This window comes from Salmo salar, chromosome 04 (assembly GCF_965601325.2).
Source record: "Salmo salar chromosome 04, fSalSal1, whole genome shotgun sequence".
Lineage (NCBI taxonomy): Eukaryota > Metazoa > Chordata > Actinopteri > Salmoniformes > Salmonidae > Salmo > Salmo salar.
Window position 1 is genome coordinate 11,801,195 of NC_138294.1, and position 17,893 is coordinate 11,819,087.

General features: G+C 42.4%; 1 protein-coding gene across 2 annotated transcripts in view; it reads right to left on the reverse strand.

Moving 5' to 3' along the window:
- Positions 1-189: 189 nt before the first annotated feature.
- Positions 190-17,893, reverse strand: part of LOC106597121 (up-regulator of cell proliferation) — a 116,178-nt gene continuing 98,474 nt past the window's right edge. For both annotated transcript variants that reach the window (XM_082974084.1, XM_082974083.1), the window contains one exon: positions 190-7,117. In XM_082974084.1, the coding sequence (XP_082830210.1) occupies positions 2,442-7,117 (4,676 nt within the window). In that variant the 3' untranslated portion in view covers positions 190-2,441. The remainder of the gene's footprint in view (positions 7,118-17,893) is intronic.

Sequence of the window (17,893 nt, forward strand, 5' to 3'; positions counted from 1 at the left end):
CATGGACAGGGAGGACCTGATCCTAGATCAGCACTTTACTTTGAGACACTTGATACTCACTTTGTGTACCTTTATTTGTCTCTAGCTGATTAAAATGGTATAGAACAGATTCCAAGTGAACAATTAGTGTACATTTTTTTATTGATGTACCGTATTTCTCATGAAGCCAAATAATATTTTTAAACCAAATGTTTTTAAACCAAATAATGTTTTATTGATTGATTGATTTGTATTCATAATTTGCATTATCTCACAATATGTCTGTAAACGATGAGTTCACTGCAGAAAAAAACACAATTTGTAAGTGATAATAACAATAAACAATATTAACTTTGTCCAACTGAAAGTCATTGCCTCCAGCTCTAAAGAGTTCAAACTCACATTATTATCATAATCACCATATTTGTGGTTATTACCTAGAAACATTTAATCATCATCATTAACAGCAAAAATAAAATCATCATCAACAAAACAAATGCAATTATCATCATCAACAACAAGAAAATCATCATCATCATCATCAACAATATTTTAATAAATCATCATCAACAAGATTTTAATAAAATTATCAACAAGAAGAAATCATCATCATCATCATCAACAAGAAGAAAATAATCATCATCATCAACAACAGGAAGAAAATCATCATGATCATCAACAACAGGAAGAAAATCATCATGATCATCAACAACAGGAAGAAAATCATCATGATCATCAACAACAGGAAGAAAATCATCATCATCAACAAGAAGAAAATCATCATGATCAACAAGAAGAAAATCATCATCATCATCAACAACAGGAAGAAAATCATCATGATCATCAACAACAGGAAGAAAATCATCATGATCATCAACAACATGAAGAAAATCATCATGATCATCAACAACAAGAAGAAAATCATCATGATCATCAACAACAAGAAGAAAATCATCATGATCATCAACAACAGGAAGAAAATCATCATGATCATCAACAACAAGAAGAAAATCATCATGATCATCAACAACAGGAAGAAAATCATCATGATCATCAACAACAAGAAGAAAATCATCATGATCATCAACAACAAGAAGAAAATCATCATGATCATCAACAACAGGAAGAAAATCATCATCATCAACAACAAGAAGAAAATCATCATGATCATCAACAACAGGAAGAAAATCATCATCATCAACAACAGGAAGAAAATCATCATGATCATCAACAACAAGAAGAAAATCATCATGATCATCAACAACAAGAAGAAAATCATCATGATCATCAACAACAGGAAGAAAATCATCATGATCATCAACAACAAGAAGAAAATCATCATGATCATCAACAACAAGAAGAAAATCATCATGATCATCAACAACAGGAAGAAAATCATCATCATCAACAACAAGAAGAAAATCATCATGATCATCAACAACAGGAAGAAAATCATCATCATCAACAACAGGAAGAAAATCATCATGATCATCAACAACAAGAAGAAAATCATCATGATCATCAACAACAAGAAGAAAATCATCATGATCATCAACAACAGGAAGAAAATCATCATCAACAAGAAGAAAATCATCATCATCAACACAAGAAGAAAATCATCATCATCATCAACACAAGAAGAAAATCATCATCATCAACACAACAAGAAAATCATCATCATCATCAACACAAGAAGAAAATCATCATCATCAACACAACAAGAAAATCATCATCATCATCAACACAAGAAGAAAATCATCATCATCAACACAACAAGAAAATCATCATCATCATCAACACAAGAAGAAAATCATCATCATCAACACAAGAAGAAAATCATCATCATCAACACAACAAGAAAATCATCATCATCAACACAACAAGAAAATCATCATCATCAACAACAGGAAGAAAATCATCATCATCAACAACAACAACAAGAAAATCATCATCATCAACAACAACAAGAAAATCATCATCTAGGCATATTGATCAAGATTGACTTTGAACATTGGGAAATACCTTCAGAACCGGCCACGTCATTGAACAAATCACTATTAAGGTGTGGCCCAATAAAACATGTTTTAAATCTTCTTAGTATTACTTTTTGATTAAGTAAATTATTGAAAGTATAATGAATGTGTAATACCTCTATTTGAAACAAGAAATGCATTTTTTCACAATAAAACTTACATTAGGATGAAAACCCAGATCTGTAAATTGCTAAAAGGTCATATAGTTTATGAATGTATTTGTAAATATGACTTTCTGTGATCCAGTTGTGTATTTCCGGATGTGCACATTATTTCAACAACTCTTGTCTGGGCAACTACCTCCATATATTTTGATTCTGTGATATATCCACGTCATGAGAGTTATTTCTGGTTGTCAAGTCTTCTAATATTCAGTTATATGTTAACATGTTGGTTAACAGGAGTCATTATATACAGTAGTAATCCACTTTATTTCATGTTGAAAGACTCTTTCAAGCTCTTCATTGCATCATCAGTTGTTAATGCCTTCCAGTCTTCTGGGATATCAGCAGGAAGTGTTGAGTCTCTGTCTTTAGCGATTTTCTCATTGAATGTGGCCATCACATACTTCCAGTAGTCTGAAGCCTTAATGCTGGAATCTCCAGGTATGATCCAGTAAGGGTAATATTTCTGGTAGTCCTTGTAGGGATGACCATCCTCTCCCGTCACCAGGGGGTGGATGAATAATAAATTACTATTCACATCAGATGAACATATGTTAGTTACTAACTTCTTTGTAGGTTTGAACATTACACTATTTAGACCTTTTGGACGATGAATTGATGAAAAGTGTTTGTCATGCTCCTTTCCCCCTGCATCACAGGGTACACCGCAGAAAGGACATTGCTCTCCACAGCCAAACAGATTGGTGAACATCGTGTCCTGTGGCTTGAATGGCAGAGATTTGAGTCTATCTTTGATATCACTTCCCTTGTCGTACGTAACTGCTAGTGACTGCTCCATTTCTCTCACAAACTCTGTGAGGTAGTCAGCAAACTGTTTTGTGTCTGCAGTGTTCAGAATCAAGATGGAATCCAGAGCATCCTTGAGAACCAGCTTATCTTTAAGGGCACTGCAGATGTTCTGAATGAATGTCTTGACATCATTTACATGTTTTATGCCAGTTGTTTTCCTGATGTTAGAGATTGCGTCAGTGATCATCTTGACTATCTCTGAAAGATGTTTCTTCTCCAATTTCTCCAGACTACGGTTCTTTGACAGATGTTGGACAATCTGGTCAAACAGCCAGTCCTTCACAAACTTTTCATAATGGTTTATGTAGCTTTTATATTTATCATATTTTCCATCTGTCAGGAGTTGTTTCAAAATGGAGAACTGGAAAGCCCATTTTGTGCTGTAATCCTGTGACCCTTTACCTGTCTTCATTTCATCAACTACATCAGGACCAATCATTTTGGTCACATAGTCCTGTACAGCTGGCTGTAAGAGCTTTGAGAACTCCTCAGCTTTCTTCTGGCACTGATCTTGGTTGTGAAATAAGTCTATAAACTCAGTAAGGTACTTGTTCTTAGACTGTTCCAGACACTTCCTTGGGTCATTAACTTCAATGAAATCATCATGCATCTTCTGAAACTCTATGGCTGCTCTGCCACAGATGTGTAGCTTCAGAGTTACCTCACATTCCTCACTGATTTTAACATTCTTGTTTTGTTGCAATGTTTCATCAATATTGTTCAGCAGCTCTTTGATGTAAGTATCATGGTAATCTGTTTTGTTTCCCACCTTCTGTGTTATAAACAACTGACACTGTGTTATGATGTTGTCACAAAACTCTTGTAGTTTATCACTGAAATAGTTTAAACCAAATTGCTTAACTAAGTCCCCAAATTGCTTCCTTAAACCCCCAGTTTTCACAACAAATTCTTTTTTACCACATTCCACCAGGTTGTTTCCAACCAACATCTTATTGACGTGCCCACCCCTTGTTGATAGATTTCCACTTAACATAAAGAAGGCACCTTGAGCCACATCTCTTCTTGGGAGTCCTTTGAAGTGTATATCAGAAAGAGTTTTCTTCCACATGTTTTCAAACTCTTCACTGAGTTCCTCATCTGATAGAACAGATTCTTTCTTTCTACAATTCTGTAACAGAGTCAGAACCTTCTTTTCCATTGTACTTGCCTGAGAGCTCTTGATGTTGTTCAGTTCTGTCATTCCCTCTTTGATTTCAACAGCTCCTTGCAGTTTGTTCCTAACTGTGTTTTCTGTCTCTCGTCTCAGTGTTTTAGCACTATTCACAAAGTCCTCCTTGTATTTTTCCACCAGATTGACATGGCCATCTTCTTTTTCAAAGTATTTTACTAGATTGTCTTGGATTTCCTTTTCTTCCAATGATAGTTTCCCAGATGCTTCTATCATTAAGTCTTGTAGCACATCTCTTATGGACCTCTGGGGATGTTGATCTGTCATGACAATATTGGACATTTTAGTTTCAGCACTCACCATCCATTTATACATCTCCTTCTGGAAGGTCCATTCCCAACCATTGTACTCAGAGCATAATCTGGAGTATGCATCTGCAACCAAGCTGTTCCTGAAACTGAAGATGAATTTCTCAAATTTAACAGACTCCCACAAGCTTTGTGTCCACTTCAGGAAATGTGTCATGTCGTCATTACTCTGGCAATTTCTGAAATCTTTCATCAAGGTCTTCTTGAAGCTGTACACAGCCTCACTGTAGCCAGCATTTACTGGAGCCATAGGGGGAGTCCCATGCCAGAGTCCTGGGATGTAGCAGCTGCTTGTGTCTGGATCATACTCCATCACATCAGTGAACTTGGTGATATTCTCCTTCTTCTCCATTCTGGCTGCTGCCAGGGTCATTTCATTCAACTGTTCCAACAACTTCTTCCTGTCCCTCATGTTGTTGTCATGAGCAGACATGTCTGACACATTCTGGTGTACAAAATGACATATTGGCTTCTTCCCCACTTCCTTCATCCTGATAAAAGCATGAACAACAATCTGCAGAATGTCTTTCATCTCTGTGGAGTTCTCCATGGCGATGTTGATGATAGTGACATCACTGAGTCCTATCACCAGTGTTGCCAGTTCATTGTCATGTTCATGGCTATCATCTAGTTGAGCCAACTCTGGTGATTTCAACCCCTCTGTGTCAATGATCATGATGAAGTCACATTTCAGCTCCTCCTTGAGTTCTTTATTGACTTTAATCAGTAGCATGAAGGCCCCTCTGGTGCATCTTCCACTGCTGACAGCAAACTGGACCCCAAACATGGTGTTGAGGAGCGTGGACTTCCCTGTGCTTTGGACCCCTAAAACTGTGACCACCCGGATCTTGCTGTTGGATTCCACAAGAGTATGAAGCTGAGTCAGAACAGCTGATATCCATTTCAGAGGGATATTTGATGCATCTCCATCCACAAGCTCAATGGGGAAACCATCCAACAGCATCTGAGCACACAATCCAGGGAGATGCTCCATCTGTTGCCTTTGAGGACTGTCCTCAGGGAGGGAGCAGGCAGCTTCATATAACTGGCCCAACTCACGCAGGAAGTGTTCAAGACCCAAGGAACAGTCAGATAATTGCTTATCCAAATCTTTAATTTCGTCTTTTTTCTCAGGAGAATTTTGGCAAAGATCTTTGTACCGGTCCCGCAAAGCAGACAGGTTCTGGCGTGACAGATTGTCCAGATTTATCCGCATCCATTTGAGGAAATAGGATCGCTCAGGTCCTGATCTTGACATTCCGTAAATGAAGCTTGCCATTGCATCTGACATGTCACATTTATTTTGCTTCTTTCTCAGCTCTGCCTCCTTTTTATTCAGAGAGCTCTTGTAGTGTTCAATGTCTTGATCCCCTGCATTTCTCAGTCTACACCTCTCTTTTTCTAACTGGGAAAGCTCTTTCCAGATTTGCCCCTGTAAGGGTAGCTGTTTGTCTTTGAATTGAATTGTATCTTTGATGTTCCTGGTGATTTCATCTGCCGTCTTCCTGGCACTCTGACACTCATCACTGTCTTCATCAACCAGAATCCCAAACTGATGAGCCACATCAACCATGTTTTCAATTGTCAATCTATTTTTTATTTTTTCCATGACGTCACCCACAGATGACTGCAGGGTTTTGACAAATTCTGCATCATTCTGCTTCTTCTTCACAATCACATTTGTTGGGTTGATACGGCAGTTTGTGATCATTTTCGTCAATGTGTCCACACTGAATGTTTTTTTCTGAGAGTTGACAACCAGAAATAACTCTGCTTTTGTGATTTTGCCTTCCAAAACTTTGAAATCTGCCTCAAAATCATCAATGAAAATGTAAACTGCAGCTGATGTTTGACACAGAAAGGAGAACTGTGTTTCAAAGGACTTGATGTCTCCTCTGAGATTGGCCACTGCCACAGGCTCTGTGAACATGTCTATGTTTCTGTTCCCAGATGGAAAGTACCAGCTGATTTCAACCAGTCCGTCTGAGATTTGACGAGGGACATCGCCACATTCCATATTATGATGAACAAATGTGTCATGGTACTGTTGAGGGTTACTAAGCAACTTGTTCAAAATCTGAGACTTGGATAAGCTGCTCTCTCCTAGCCTAACAAAGGACACCATAGGAATATCAGAGACAACAATTCTGCTCTCCACAAAAGCATTTGTGGCCGTTTGGGAAGAGAGTCTAAACTTCCTCACTATGTCCCTCAAGGCCCACAGCATCAAAGTGCTTTGTTTTGTGTCACAGTTGGGCAGCAGAAGAGGAACAGCAAACTGACACATTGACATTTTCTGGACCGTCTCCTGCTGCAGGAAACCGTCTGAGCACAGAAACAGGGCAGTTATCAGGTCCAGTGGATTAATGACATTGCTGGAATCAGTGTCAGTGTACAGGTTGTCTACACCATAATTGGAAACCTCCTGGTCAGTGTTCAGACATTTCACACTCCTTGCATTCACATTTGCCATCATTAATTTCTTAAGGAAGGCACCTGGAAGTGACTGCATAGTGGTAAGAGGTTCATCTGATGTAGTATTGGCATTTATCTCAAGGGCAGTACTTAACGTCAGCTTGTTTTCATAATGATCTTCTAGTCCAGTCATTGACAACAGCTCCCTGAGACAGGATCCTGTAAATAGAAATGAAAAGATAGCCATGAATACAAATCCTCTTGAACGTGTAGCAGAAAAGCACCCTAACAGGTGTTTTACACTGTACTTTGGATGAAGTTAAAGCAAGCAGAAACCAGGCCACTGATACAGTGACTCACAGAAATGGAAGCAAGCATGTGAATTCAGATACAGTAAGAGCTCTGAATCCATTGACATCCAAGGGAGTTATTATGAGATCAGATATGGTCTTCTAATTTCATCGGTTAAATTTGGAAGCAGCCATTTTACTGCAACACCAATGAAATCTCCATTCAAAAGAGAAATTGTCAGTTGTGTTTATTGCGATAGATTTATATCAGTAGCTCTATACATTACAGTATGGAATAAAGGTACAATAACATGTCCTGTTTCTAGAACTATATCAGTATCTCTATACATTACAGCATGGAATAAAGGTACAATAACATGTCCTGTTTCTAGAACTATATCAGTATCTCTATACATTACAGCATTGAATAAAGGTACAATAACATGTCCTGTTTCTAGAACTATATCAGTATCTCTATACATTACAGCATGGAATAAAGGTACAATAACATGTCCTGTATCTAGAGCTATATCAGTATCTCTGTATATTACAGCATGGAATAAAGGTACAATAACATGTCCTGTATCTAGAGCTATATCAGTATCTCTGTATATTACAGCATGGAATAAAGGTACAATAACATGTCCTTTTTCTAGAGCTATATCAGGATCTCTATACATTACAGCATGGAATAAAGGTACAATAACATGTCCTGTTTCTAGAGATATATCAGTATCTCTATACATTACAACATGGAATAAAGGTACAATAACAGGTCCTGTATCTGTAGCATGATGCAGCTTGATGTACAAGTAGTTTACACGCCCTGGACAGGAAGCTAGTCTATCCCAGAGCCTTAACCACAATATATCTCCTTAAAGCTGAGTGCCAAGCAGAGACTCATTTAGTCCCAGTTTTACAGTGTTTGGTATGACTCGGCCGGGTGTCAAACTCCCAACCTACCAATCACAGGGCGGACACTAACCACAAGGATCTTCCAGCAATACAATAACCACAAGTACACATCAAAATCCATAAATAAATGCTTAATTGGCCACAAAATGAACATTTTACAATGGCCATTTAAGTCTATGGACTTAAAATACAATGAAAACCAGTTTGAATTGAAGAGGGCATTCCATAAGCGGAGACAAAGGATATCAATGGTGTAAGATCCAGGTTTGGGTAGGTTACTTTCTAAATGTAATCTGTTACAGTTACTAGATACCTGTCAAAAAATTGTAATCAGTAATGTAACTTTTTGATTACCCAAACTCAGTAATGTAGTCTGATTACTTTCCGTTACGTTAAGATTACTTTCCCCTTAAGCGGCGCAGATGAGAAGCTGGCACAGCCCCCAAGTCATAAAATCTGATTTTAAATCTTAACCATAAATTTAACCACACTGCTAACCCTAATGACAAGACTCATCCCAATAAATGTCAACTTGCTTAAGAACCGTTAGAAGAAGACAAAAATGAATGTTACAAATTGAACCACATCTATTGTAGAATAAATCAATAAATCAATGTGTTTACATACTGTAGCTGGCCATAAACGGATGTTTCATTTTACTTTATGGGTTGGTTATGTAGACTTTTTCTAAGCCATTGCTTTCTACTACAGATGATACGATTAGGCTATATTAAAAAAAAAGTTTTTTACAGTCTGACAGATTTCCAGTGGTTCCAATTAATTTCATACCCCTTGATTTTCAAGAATAGGACATCGAAAAATGGAAATATAGATTAGCCAGACTGTTTAACCTGAGCATAACCCAAAAAAATGAAGCCCTAATTAGCATACTCTGTTGTTTGTGATGTTGTCATGGAGGACCGATTGGGCTCATTGCTTCCAGTTGAAAAGTAAATGCTTCTCTCTGAATGACATGCTCTGAGCACTACCCAAAAGTGCTATTTGGATATGGAAAATGAATGACATGCTGCACTTCTTAAATTAAACTAATTTTGACAGTCTGGAGCAAAATACCACAGCATAGTTTAGAAGGGAGGAACTCACATCAGCCCTATGCTACTGTTGCTAGCTGGTTTGTGACCCGTTTCACGAAGCTATGCATATGTCGCACGTCAGTACTTCACAGGAGATGCATTTGAATTTAGTTTTTTTGGCAGAAATTGCTTCAGCAACATGTGAACTTACATGTGCCTTAATAACAAACTTATTAAGGCACTGGAAATCTGTCAGACTATAAATATGAATAAAATTGTTAAATTACGAGCCTAGTTGGTTTAGCCACGGAAAAAAATGGAACCTTCCCGCTAGCCATGATAGGCTGAGATAATAGACGAGCTGGAAATGCCTTGAGATGAGTTTGGATTGGTCTGCCATGTATTCTGTCTATAACATGAGCTGCTCAGTATGTGTACGTAATCCTTGCTACTTTTTTTGAAAGATATGTCAGCCATGGAAAACTGCAAAAGCAGGCACTATCGGCAAAGGTCAGTGGGAAAAAGTTATGATTGACTACTTCCTGTACACGGTCAGAGTGATTTGACACAATGCAGGCCAAACAAGCTGTAGCGACAAACAAAACAGAGTTAAAGGGTTTCCAGTCTGCCGTGAAGCGTTCATCCATGTAAGAGTAATTTTCATTTTCAGATATTATACATTTCACATTTTTTCTGAAAGTCGTTTTCCTTGCAAGTTAAAGCGTACAGTACTGTTAGCTAGCAAATGTTAGCTTGCTGGCTCACTAGATAACATTAGGTGTATGATCTGTTTAGTAATATTATTTGTATCCCAGAAATCAATTTTCACTGTTAGTTATAGCCTAATGTTAGCTATCTAGCTAACATTTAATGTAGTTGGTTAGCTTTAGCTACCTGCAGATTCATACTACAGCTATGACAATCAGTTTGTATTGCTAGTAGTATGGGTTGGGATTATGGCTCATTGTCTAGCTAGGAAGCTAGATAGCCACATGTCTAAACAAAAGATTCCAGATGATTACATGACCCATCAAGTTAGCCAGCTGTGCCTGAGGGTGATTACTGCCATCTATGGTATTTCATGAGCATGTGTACATGTCTAGACAATAGTGAACCATCCACTTAGCTAGATGTTGCTGAGGGGGGGGGGGGGGGGGGTTATAGCATAGAACCAGGCACAGCCAATCAGAATGAGTTTTCCCCCATGAAAGGGCTTTATTACAGAAAAACTTCTCAGCGCCACACATTTCTGTGATCTTTTATTTCAATTCATGAAAAATGGGACCAACACTTTACATGTTGCGTTTATATTTTTGTTCAGTATAAGATCAAATATACAATATTTTTTATCTTGACACTTACTATTTTTCATATGCAAATATTCAAGTAACCATTTCACTGTACCATTTACACCTTCTGTATCCTGTGCATGTGACAAACATATTGTATATAGTATGTGTTTACCAGAGATGGTAATGTGAAGAACAACATGGCCTGCACCAAAGTCAGATTAGGATATAGACCAAGGACTAGTAAAAATATACTACTTTTTACTACTACTTTCACCACTTTTAGTCTTAATCTTTGGTTGTTTACTACACTACCTTACTCACTCTGTTGAGCACATGGCCTCACGTGAATCCTTAAAGAGATGGGTGGGGCTAAGAATCTTTAACCCCCTAAGGTCGATTATTAAAACCATAAAAAAAATCCCAATACAAATCTGTCAGTTTAAGCTGCACGTTGGGACTCGTCTGAAGTTGGTACAGCCACTCTGCCAACTTCTGTCTGTTTGCGCTACACACTAATGAGCCCTCTCTGGAAAGGTGAGACTCTCCCGAACACGTACATGTCAGTTGTTTTGCTCTATGACACCCACAGGCCTCACAAGACTCGTATGAAGGTCCCCTGCTACCAGTCATAAAAAGGATTGGAAGTACAGTAGATACTGTAAGTAGAATATTCCCATATACCAAGCTGACAGATCATCTTGCCTCAAGCGAGGGTACCCAGTAGTGCATCATTTGAGAAATATATAAAATACACTGAATGACCAAAAGTATGTTGACACCTGCTCAACAAACATCTCATTCCAAACTCCTGGGCATTAATATGGAGTTGGTCCCCCCTTTGCTGCTATATCAGCCTCCACTCTTCTGGGAATGCTTTCCACTCATGTAAGCGACAAGAGCATTAGTGAGTTCGGGCAATGATGTTGGGAGATTAGGCCTGGCTCACAGTCGGCGTTCCAATTCATCCCAAAGGTGTTTGATGGGGTTGAGGTCAGGGCTCTGTGCAGGCCAGTCAAGTTCTTCCACTCCAATCTCGACAAATAATTTCATGTGGACCTCACTTTTGAGCATGTTGTCATGCTGAAACAGGAAAGGGCCTTCCCCAAACTGTTGCCACAAAGTTGGAAGCATAGAATCGTCTACAATGTCATTGTATGCCGTAGCTTTAATATTTCCCTAGCCCGAACCATGAAAAACAGCTCCAGATCATTATTATCTGCCATAACTAGACATAGTGGTCTGGTTTCTGCCACAGCTAGACATAGTGGTCTGGTTTCTCACATAGCTAGACATAGTGGTCTGGTTTCTGCCATAGCTAGACGTAGTGGTCTGGTTTCTGCCATAGCTAGACATAGTGGTCTGGTTTCTGCCACAGCTAGACATAGTGGTCTGGTTTCTGCCATAACTAGACATAGTGGTCTGGTTTCTGCCACAGCTAGACATAGTGGTCTGGTTTCTCACATAGCTAGACATAGTGGTCTGGTTTCTGCCATAGCTAGACGTAGTGGTCTGGTTTCTGCCATAGATAGATGTAGTGGTCTGGTTTCTGCCATAGCTAGACATAGTGGTCTGGTTTCTGCCATAGATAGACGTAGTGGTCTGGTTTCTGCCATAGCTAGACATAGTGGTCTGGTTTCTGCCACAGCTAGACATAGTGGTCTGGTTTCTGCCATAGCTAGACATAGTGGTCTGGTTTCTGTCATAGCTAGACATAGTGGTCTGGTTTCTGCCATAGCTAGACGTAGTGGTCTGGTTTCTGCCATAGATAGATGTAGTGGTCTGGTTTCTGCCATAGCTAGACATAGTGGTCTGGTTTCTGCCATAGATAGACGTAGTGGTCTGGTTTCTGCCATAGCTAGACATAGTGGTCTGGTTTCTGCCACAGCTAGACATAGTGGTCTGGTTTCTGCCATAGCTAGACATAGTGGTCTGGTTTCTGCCATAGCTAGACATAGTCGTATGGTTTCTGCCATAGCTAGACATAGTGGTCTGCTTTCTGCCATAGCTAGACGTAGTGGTCTGGTTTCTGACATAGCTAGACAAAGTGGTCTAGTTTCTGACATAGCTAGACATAGTGGTCTGGTTTCTGCCATAGATAGATGTAGTGGTCTGGTTTCTGCCATAGCTAGACATAGTGGTCTGGTTTCTGCCATAGATAGACGTAGTGGTCTGGTTTCTGCCACAGCTAGACATAGTGGTCTGGTTTCTGCCACAGCTAGACATAGTGGTCTGGTTTCTGCCATAGCTAGACATAGTGGTCTGGTTTCTGCCATAGCTAGACATAGTGGTCTGGTTTCTGCCATAGCTAGACATAGTGGTCTGGTTTCTGCTATAGCTAGACATAGTGGTCTGGTTTCTGCCATAGCTAGACATAGTCGTATGGTTTCTGCCATAGCTAGACATAGTGGTCTGCTTTCTGCCATAGCTAGACATAGTGGTCTGGTTTCTGCCATAACTAGACATAGTGGTCTGCTTTCTGCCACAGCTAGACATAGTGGTCTGGTTTCTGCCATAGCTAGAGATAGTGCTCTGGTTTCTGCCATAACTAGACATAGTGGTCTGGTTTCTGCCATAGCTAAACATAGTGGTCTGGTTTCTGCCATAACTAGACATAGTGCTCTAGTTTCTGCCACAGCTAGACATAGTGACACAGTGTTCTATAGGAGAACTATTGACAGCATACTGCTGGGCATCATCACAACTCCGGTCCGCAAGGCGCTTCAGAGGGTGACAAGTGCTGCCGGACGCACCATTGGGTGCACACTGCCTGCCCTACAGGACACCTACAATACCAGGTGTCACAGAAAGGCCAAGAAGATCATCAGGGACCTCCACCAAAGCCATGCCCTGTTTTCCCCGCTTCAATCACTCAGTACAGGAGCATCATGGCAAAAACTGAAAGACTGGACAATAGTTTCCACCCTCAAACCATCACCACTATTCAGATACCCCCCCCCCCCCCCCCCCACACACACTTTAAAAAATATAATTGTTATTGTTTTTTATTTCACTTGGTCCCCACACCCTCTCAATGGTCATGCTACTCACCCTATGGTTATTCCCCCCCATCCCCTCAGTCTTTACTCTGGCTCCACCCCAATGGACATGTACAGTACATTCGGAAAGTATTCAGACCACTTTACATTTCCCACAGCCTTGATCAAAAAATGAATAAATATGTTTTTTCCTCATCAATCTACAAACAATATCCCAGAATAACTAGACGAAAACAGGGTTTTTCAAAATATTGGCAAATGTATTAAAAATAAATAACAGAAATACCTTATTTAGAGAAGTATTCAGACCCTTTGCTATGAGACTCGAAATTGAGCTCAGGTCCATCCTGTTTCCATTGATCATCCTTTGAGATGTTTCTACAACTTGATTGGAGTCCCCCTGTCGTAAATTCAATTGATTGGACATGATTTGGAAAGGCACACACCTATCTATATAAGGTCCCACAGTTGACATTGGATGTCAGAACAAAAACCGAGCCATGAGGTTGAAGGAATTGTCCGTAGAGCTCCGAGACAGGATTGTGTCGAGGCACAGATTTTTTTCAACGGCAGGAACTGGGAGACTAGTCAGGATCGAGGGAAAGATGAATGGAGCAAAGGACAGAGAGATCCTCGATGAGAACTTGCTCCAGAGTGCTCAGAACCTCAGACTGGGGCAAAGGTTCACCTTCCAACAGGACAACGACCCTAAGCACACAGCCAAAACAATGCAGGAATGGCTTTGGGACAAGTCTCTGAATGTCCTTGAGTGGCCCAGCCAGAGCCCGGACTTGAACCTGATCGAAGATCTCCAGAGAGACCTGAAAATAGCTGAGCAGCGATGCTCCCCATCCAACCTGGCAGAGCTTGAGAGGATCTGCAGAGAAGAATGGGAGAAACTCCCAAAATACAGGTGTGCCAAGCTTGTAGTGTCATACGCAAGGAGACTGGAAGCTGTAATCGCTGACAAATGTGTTTCAACAAAGTACTGAGTATAGCATCTGAATACTTCTGTAAATGTGGGGTGTTGTGTATAGATTCATGAGGAAAAAACACAATTTAATCAATTTTAGAATAAGGCTGTAATGTAAGTAAATGTGGAAAAAGTCAAGGGGTTTGAATACTTTCCGAATGCTATGTAAATGCCTGGAATATTTCAATTTTGCAGAACCTCTTTTAAAATGGGTTAAAGTTATGTTTAGTAATCCTAGGTGTAAAATAATAAATAATGGTTACTTCTCAGAAAGTATTAAACTGTGGAGGAGTAAATAAAGGTCCACTATCGGCATATCTATTTATCATTGAAATGTTAAATATTAAAATCAGATCCATCAAAAATCTTAAAAACAAAGGTGTCATTGTATGCTGATGAGTCATGTTTTATTTTAAAACCCCAATTTGGATATCTCCACAGCCTTATAGAGGATCTAGATACTTTTTGTAATCTCTCTGGATTACAACCAAATTATGTTGTATACTATATTACGTATTGGATCAATAAAAAACACATTACCAAGTAGTTGTCACGTCCTGACCAGCAGATGGAGCTATTGTTTTAGTTTTGGGGTCAGGACTTTGCAGTTTTGTGTATGGGAATGTTTGTGTTGTTGATTGGGACTTCCAATTGAAGGCAGGTGTTTTGAGTTGCCTTTGATTGGAAGTCCTATATAGGTGTGTGTGTTTTTCTTTGGGGTTGTGGGTGGTTGTTTTTGCACTGCGTTTATAGCCTGCAGAACTGTTGCTGTTGTCACCTTTATTGTTTTGTTAAGTGGATGCTTTACTCCTTATTTGAAATTAAACATGAGTATTCACATACCTGCTGCGCCTTGGTCCATTTCTGAAGACAGCTGTTACAGAACCACCCACCACCAAAGGACCAAGCAGCAGAAGAGGAGGAAGCCACAGGAGGAAAAAATGGAGGAATGGACATGGGAGGACGTCCTGGACGGCAAGGGAGCCTACACCTGGGAAGAGATCCTGGCCGGAAGGGATCGCCTCCCATGGGAACAGGTGGAGGCACTCAGGAGAGTGGAGGCAGCTGGACAGAGGAACCAACGGGAACGTTATGCTGGAACACGGTTGGGTACGAAACCTGAGAGGCACCCCCAATAAAAAATGTTGGGGGGGCACACGGGTAGCTTGGCCAGGCCAGGGAAGAGCCGTGAGCCAGCTACCCGTGACTACAGGGAGGTGCGTATGAGGTGGAGGGCGCCATGTTACGCTGAGGTAAGCACCATCTCGCCTATACGGACGCACAGCCCAGTCTGCCCGGTACCAGCGCCCCGCAGGTGCCAGGGCAAGGTGAGCATCGAGCCGGAAGGGGTGAAGCCAACCCTGCACTCAAGACCACCAGTGCGCCCTTTCGGTCCGGTGTTTCCCGCTAGACGCACTAGCATGGAGGTGCGTGTCTCCAGGCTGGCACGTCCAGTACCAGCCCCACGCATCAGGAGTCTAGTGCGTCAGCCCAGCCTCGCCAGGCGTAAGACGCCAGAGCTGCCCGCCAGTCAACAGTCACCAGAGCTGCCCGCCAGTCAACAGTCACCAGAGCTGCCCGCCAGTCAACAGTCGCCAGAGCTGCCCGCCAGTCAACAGTCACCAGAGCTGCCCGCCAGTCAACAGTCACCAGAGCTGCCCGCCAGTCAACAGTCACCAGAGCTGCCCGCCAGTCAACAGTCACCAGAGCTGCCCGCCAGTCAACAGTCACCAGAGCTGCCCGCCAGTCAACAGTCATCCGAGCTGCCCGCCAGTCAACAGTCACCGGCGCTGCCCGCCAGTCAACAGTCGCCAGAGCTGCCCGCCAGTCGTACGTCGCCAGAGCTGCCCGCCAGTCGTACGTCGCCAGAGCTGCCCGCCAGTCGTACGTCGCCAGAGCTGCCCGCCAGTCGTACGTCGCCAGAGCTGCCCGCCAGTCGTACGTCGCCAGAGTGGCCCGACTGCCTTCCGGGTCTGCCAGAGTGGCCCGACTGCCTTCCGGGTCTGCCAGAGTGGCCCGACTGCCTTCCGGGACTGCCAGAGTGGCCCGACTGCCTTCCGGGTCTGCCAGAGTGGCCCGACTGCCTTCCGGGACTGCCAGAGTGGCCCGACTGCCTTCCGGGTCTGCCAGAGTGGCCCGACTGCCTTCCGGGTCTGCCAGAGTGGCCCGACTGCCTTCCGGGTCTGCCAGAGTGGCCCGACTGCCTTCCGGGTCTGCCAGAGTGGCCCGACTGCCTTCCGGGTCTGCCAGAGTGGCCCGACTGTCCGGATCTGCCAGAGGTGCCCGCCTGCCCGGATCTGCCAGGGTGCCCTGCCTGTCCGGATCTGCCAGAGTGGCCCTCCTGCCCTCCGGCCCAGCCCTAGTGGCCCTCCTGCCCTCCGGCCCAGCCCGAGTGGCCCTCCTGCCCTCCGGCCCAGCCCGAGTGGCCCTCCTGCCCTCCGGCCCAGCCCGAGTGGCCCTCCTGCCCTCCGGCCCAGCCCGAGTGGCCCTCCTGCCCTCCGGCCCAGCCCGAGTGGCCCTCCTGCCCTCCGGTCCAGCCCGAGTGGCCCTCCTGTCCTCCGGCCCAGCCCGAGTGGCCCGCATGTCTTCCGACCCAGCCCGAGTGGTCCGTCTGCCAGGGTCAGCCCGAGTGGCCCGTCTGCCGGCGCAGCTATCGGCGCCACCAAAGTGGGTGACGCCGAGGGTGGTGCGAGGTCCACGTCCTGCACCTGAGCCACCTCCAGGATAGGTGGGTTGGGGAGGGAGGGTGTAGCACAGTGCCGTCGGTGACGGCAGCCACCCTCCCTTCCCTCACTTATTGTTTAGGGGTTATTGTTTAGGGGTTTTTTGTTGGTGTTTTCTGTTGGTAGGTGCATTCCGGGGTCTGCACCTTGAGGGGGGGGTACTGTCACGTCCTGACCAGCAGATGGAGCTATTGTTTTAGTTTTGGGGTCAGGACGTGGCAGTTTTGTGTATGGGAATGTTTGTGTTGTTGATTGGGACTAACAATTGAAGGCAGGTGTGTTGAGTTGCCTTTGATTGGAAGTCCTATATAGGTGTGTGTGTTTTTCTTTGGGGTTGTGGGTGGTTGTTTTTGCACTGCGTTTATAGCCTGCAGAACTGTTGCTGTTGTCACCTTTATTGTTTTGTTAAGTGGATGCTTTACTCCTTATTTGAAATTAAACATGAGTATTCACATACCTGCTGCGCCTTGGTCCATTTCTGAAGACAGCCGTTACAGTAGTTTAACAATAAATTGGTCGGACAGTGATATAGACATACTCGGTATACATAGAAATGATCTCACTACAATACATTTTTACAGAAAGTTGGCAAAAATAGATAAGATCTTGCTACCATTGAAATGAAAATACCTGTCTATTTATGGAAAAATCACCCTGATTAACTCTTTAGTCATATCACAGTTTACCTATTTGTTTATGGTCTTGCCTAGACCTAGAGACCGTTTTTTTAAATGTATTATATAAGCAAAAAATATTCCACTTAATTTGGAAT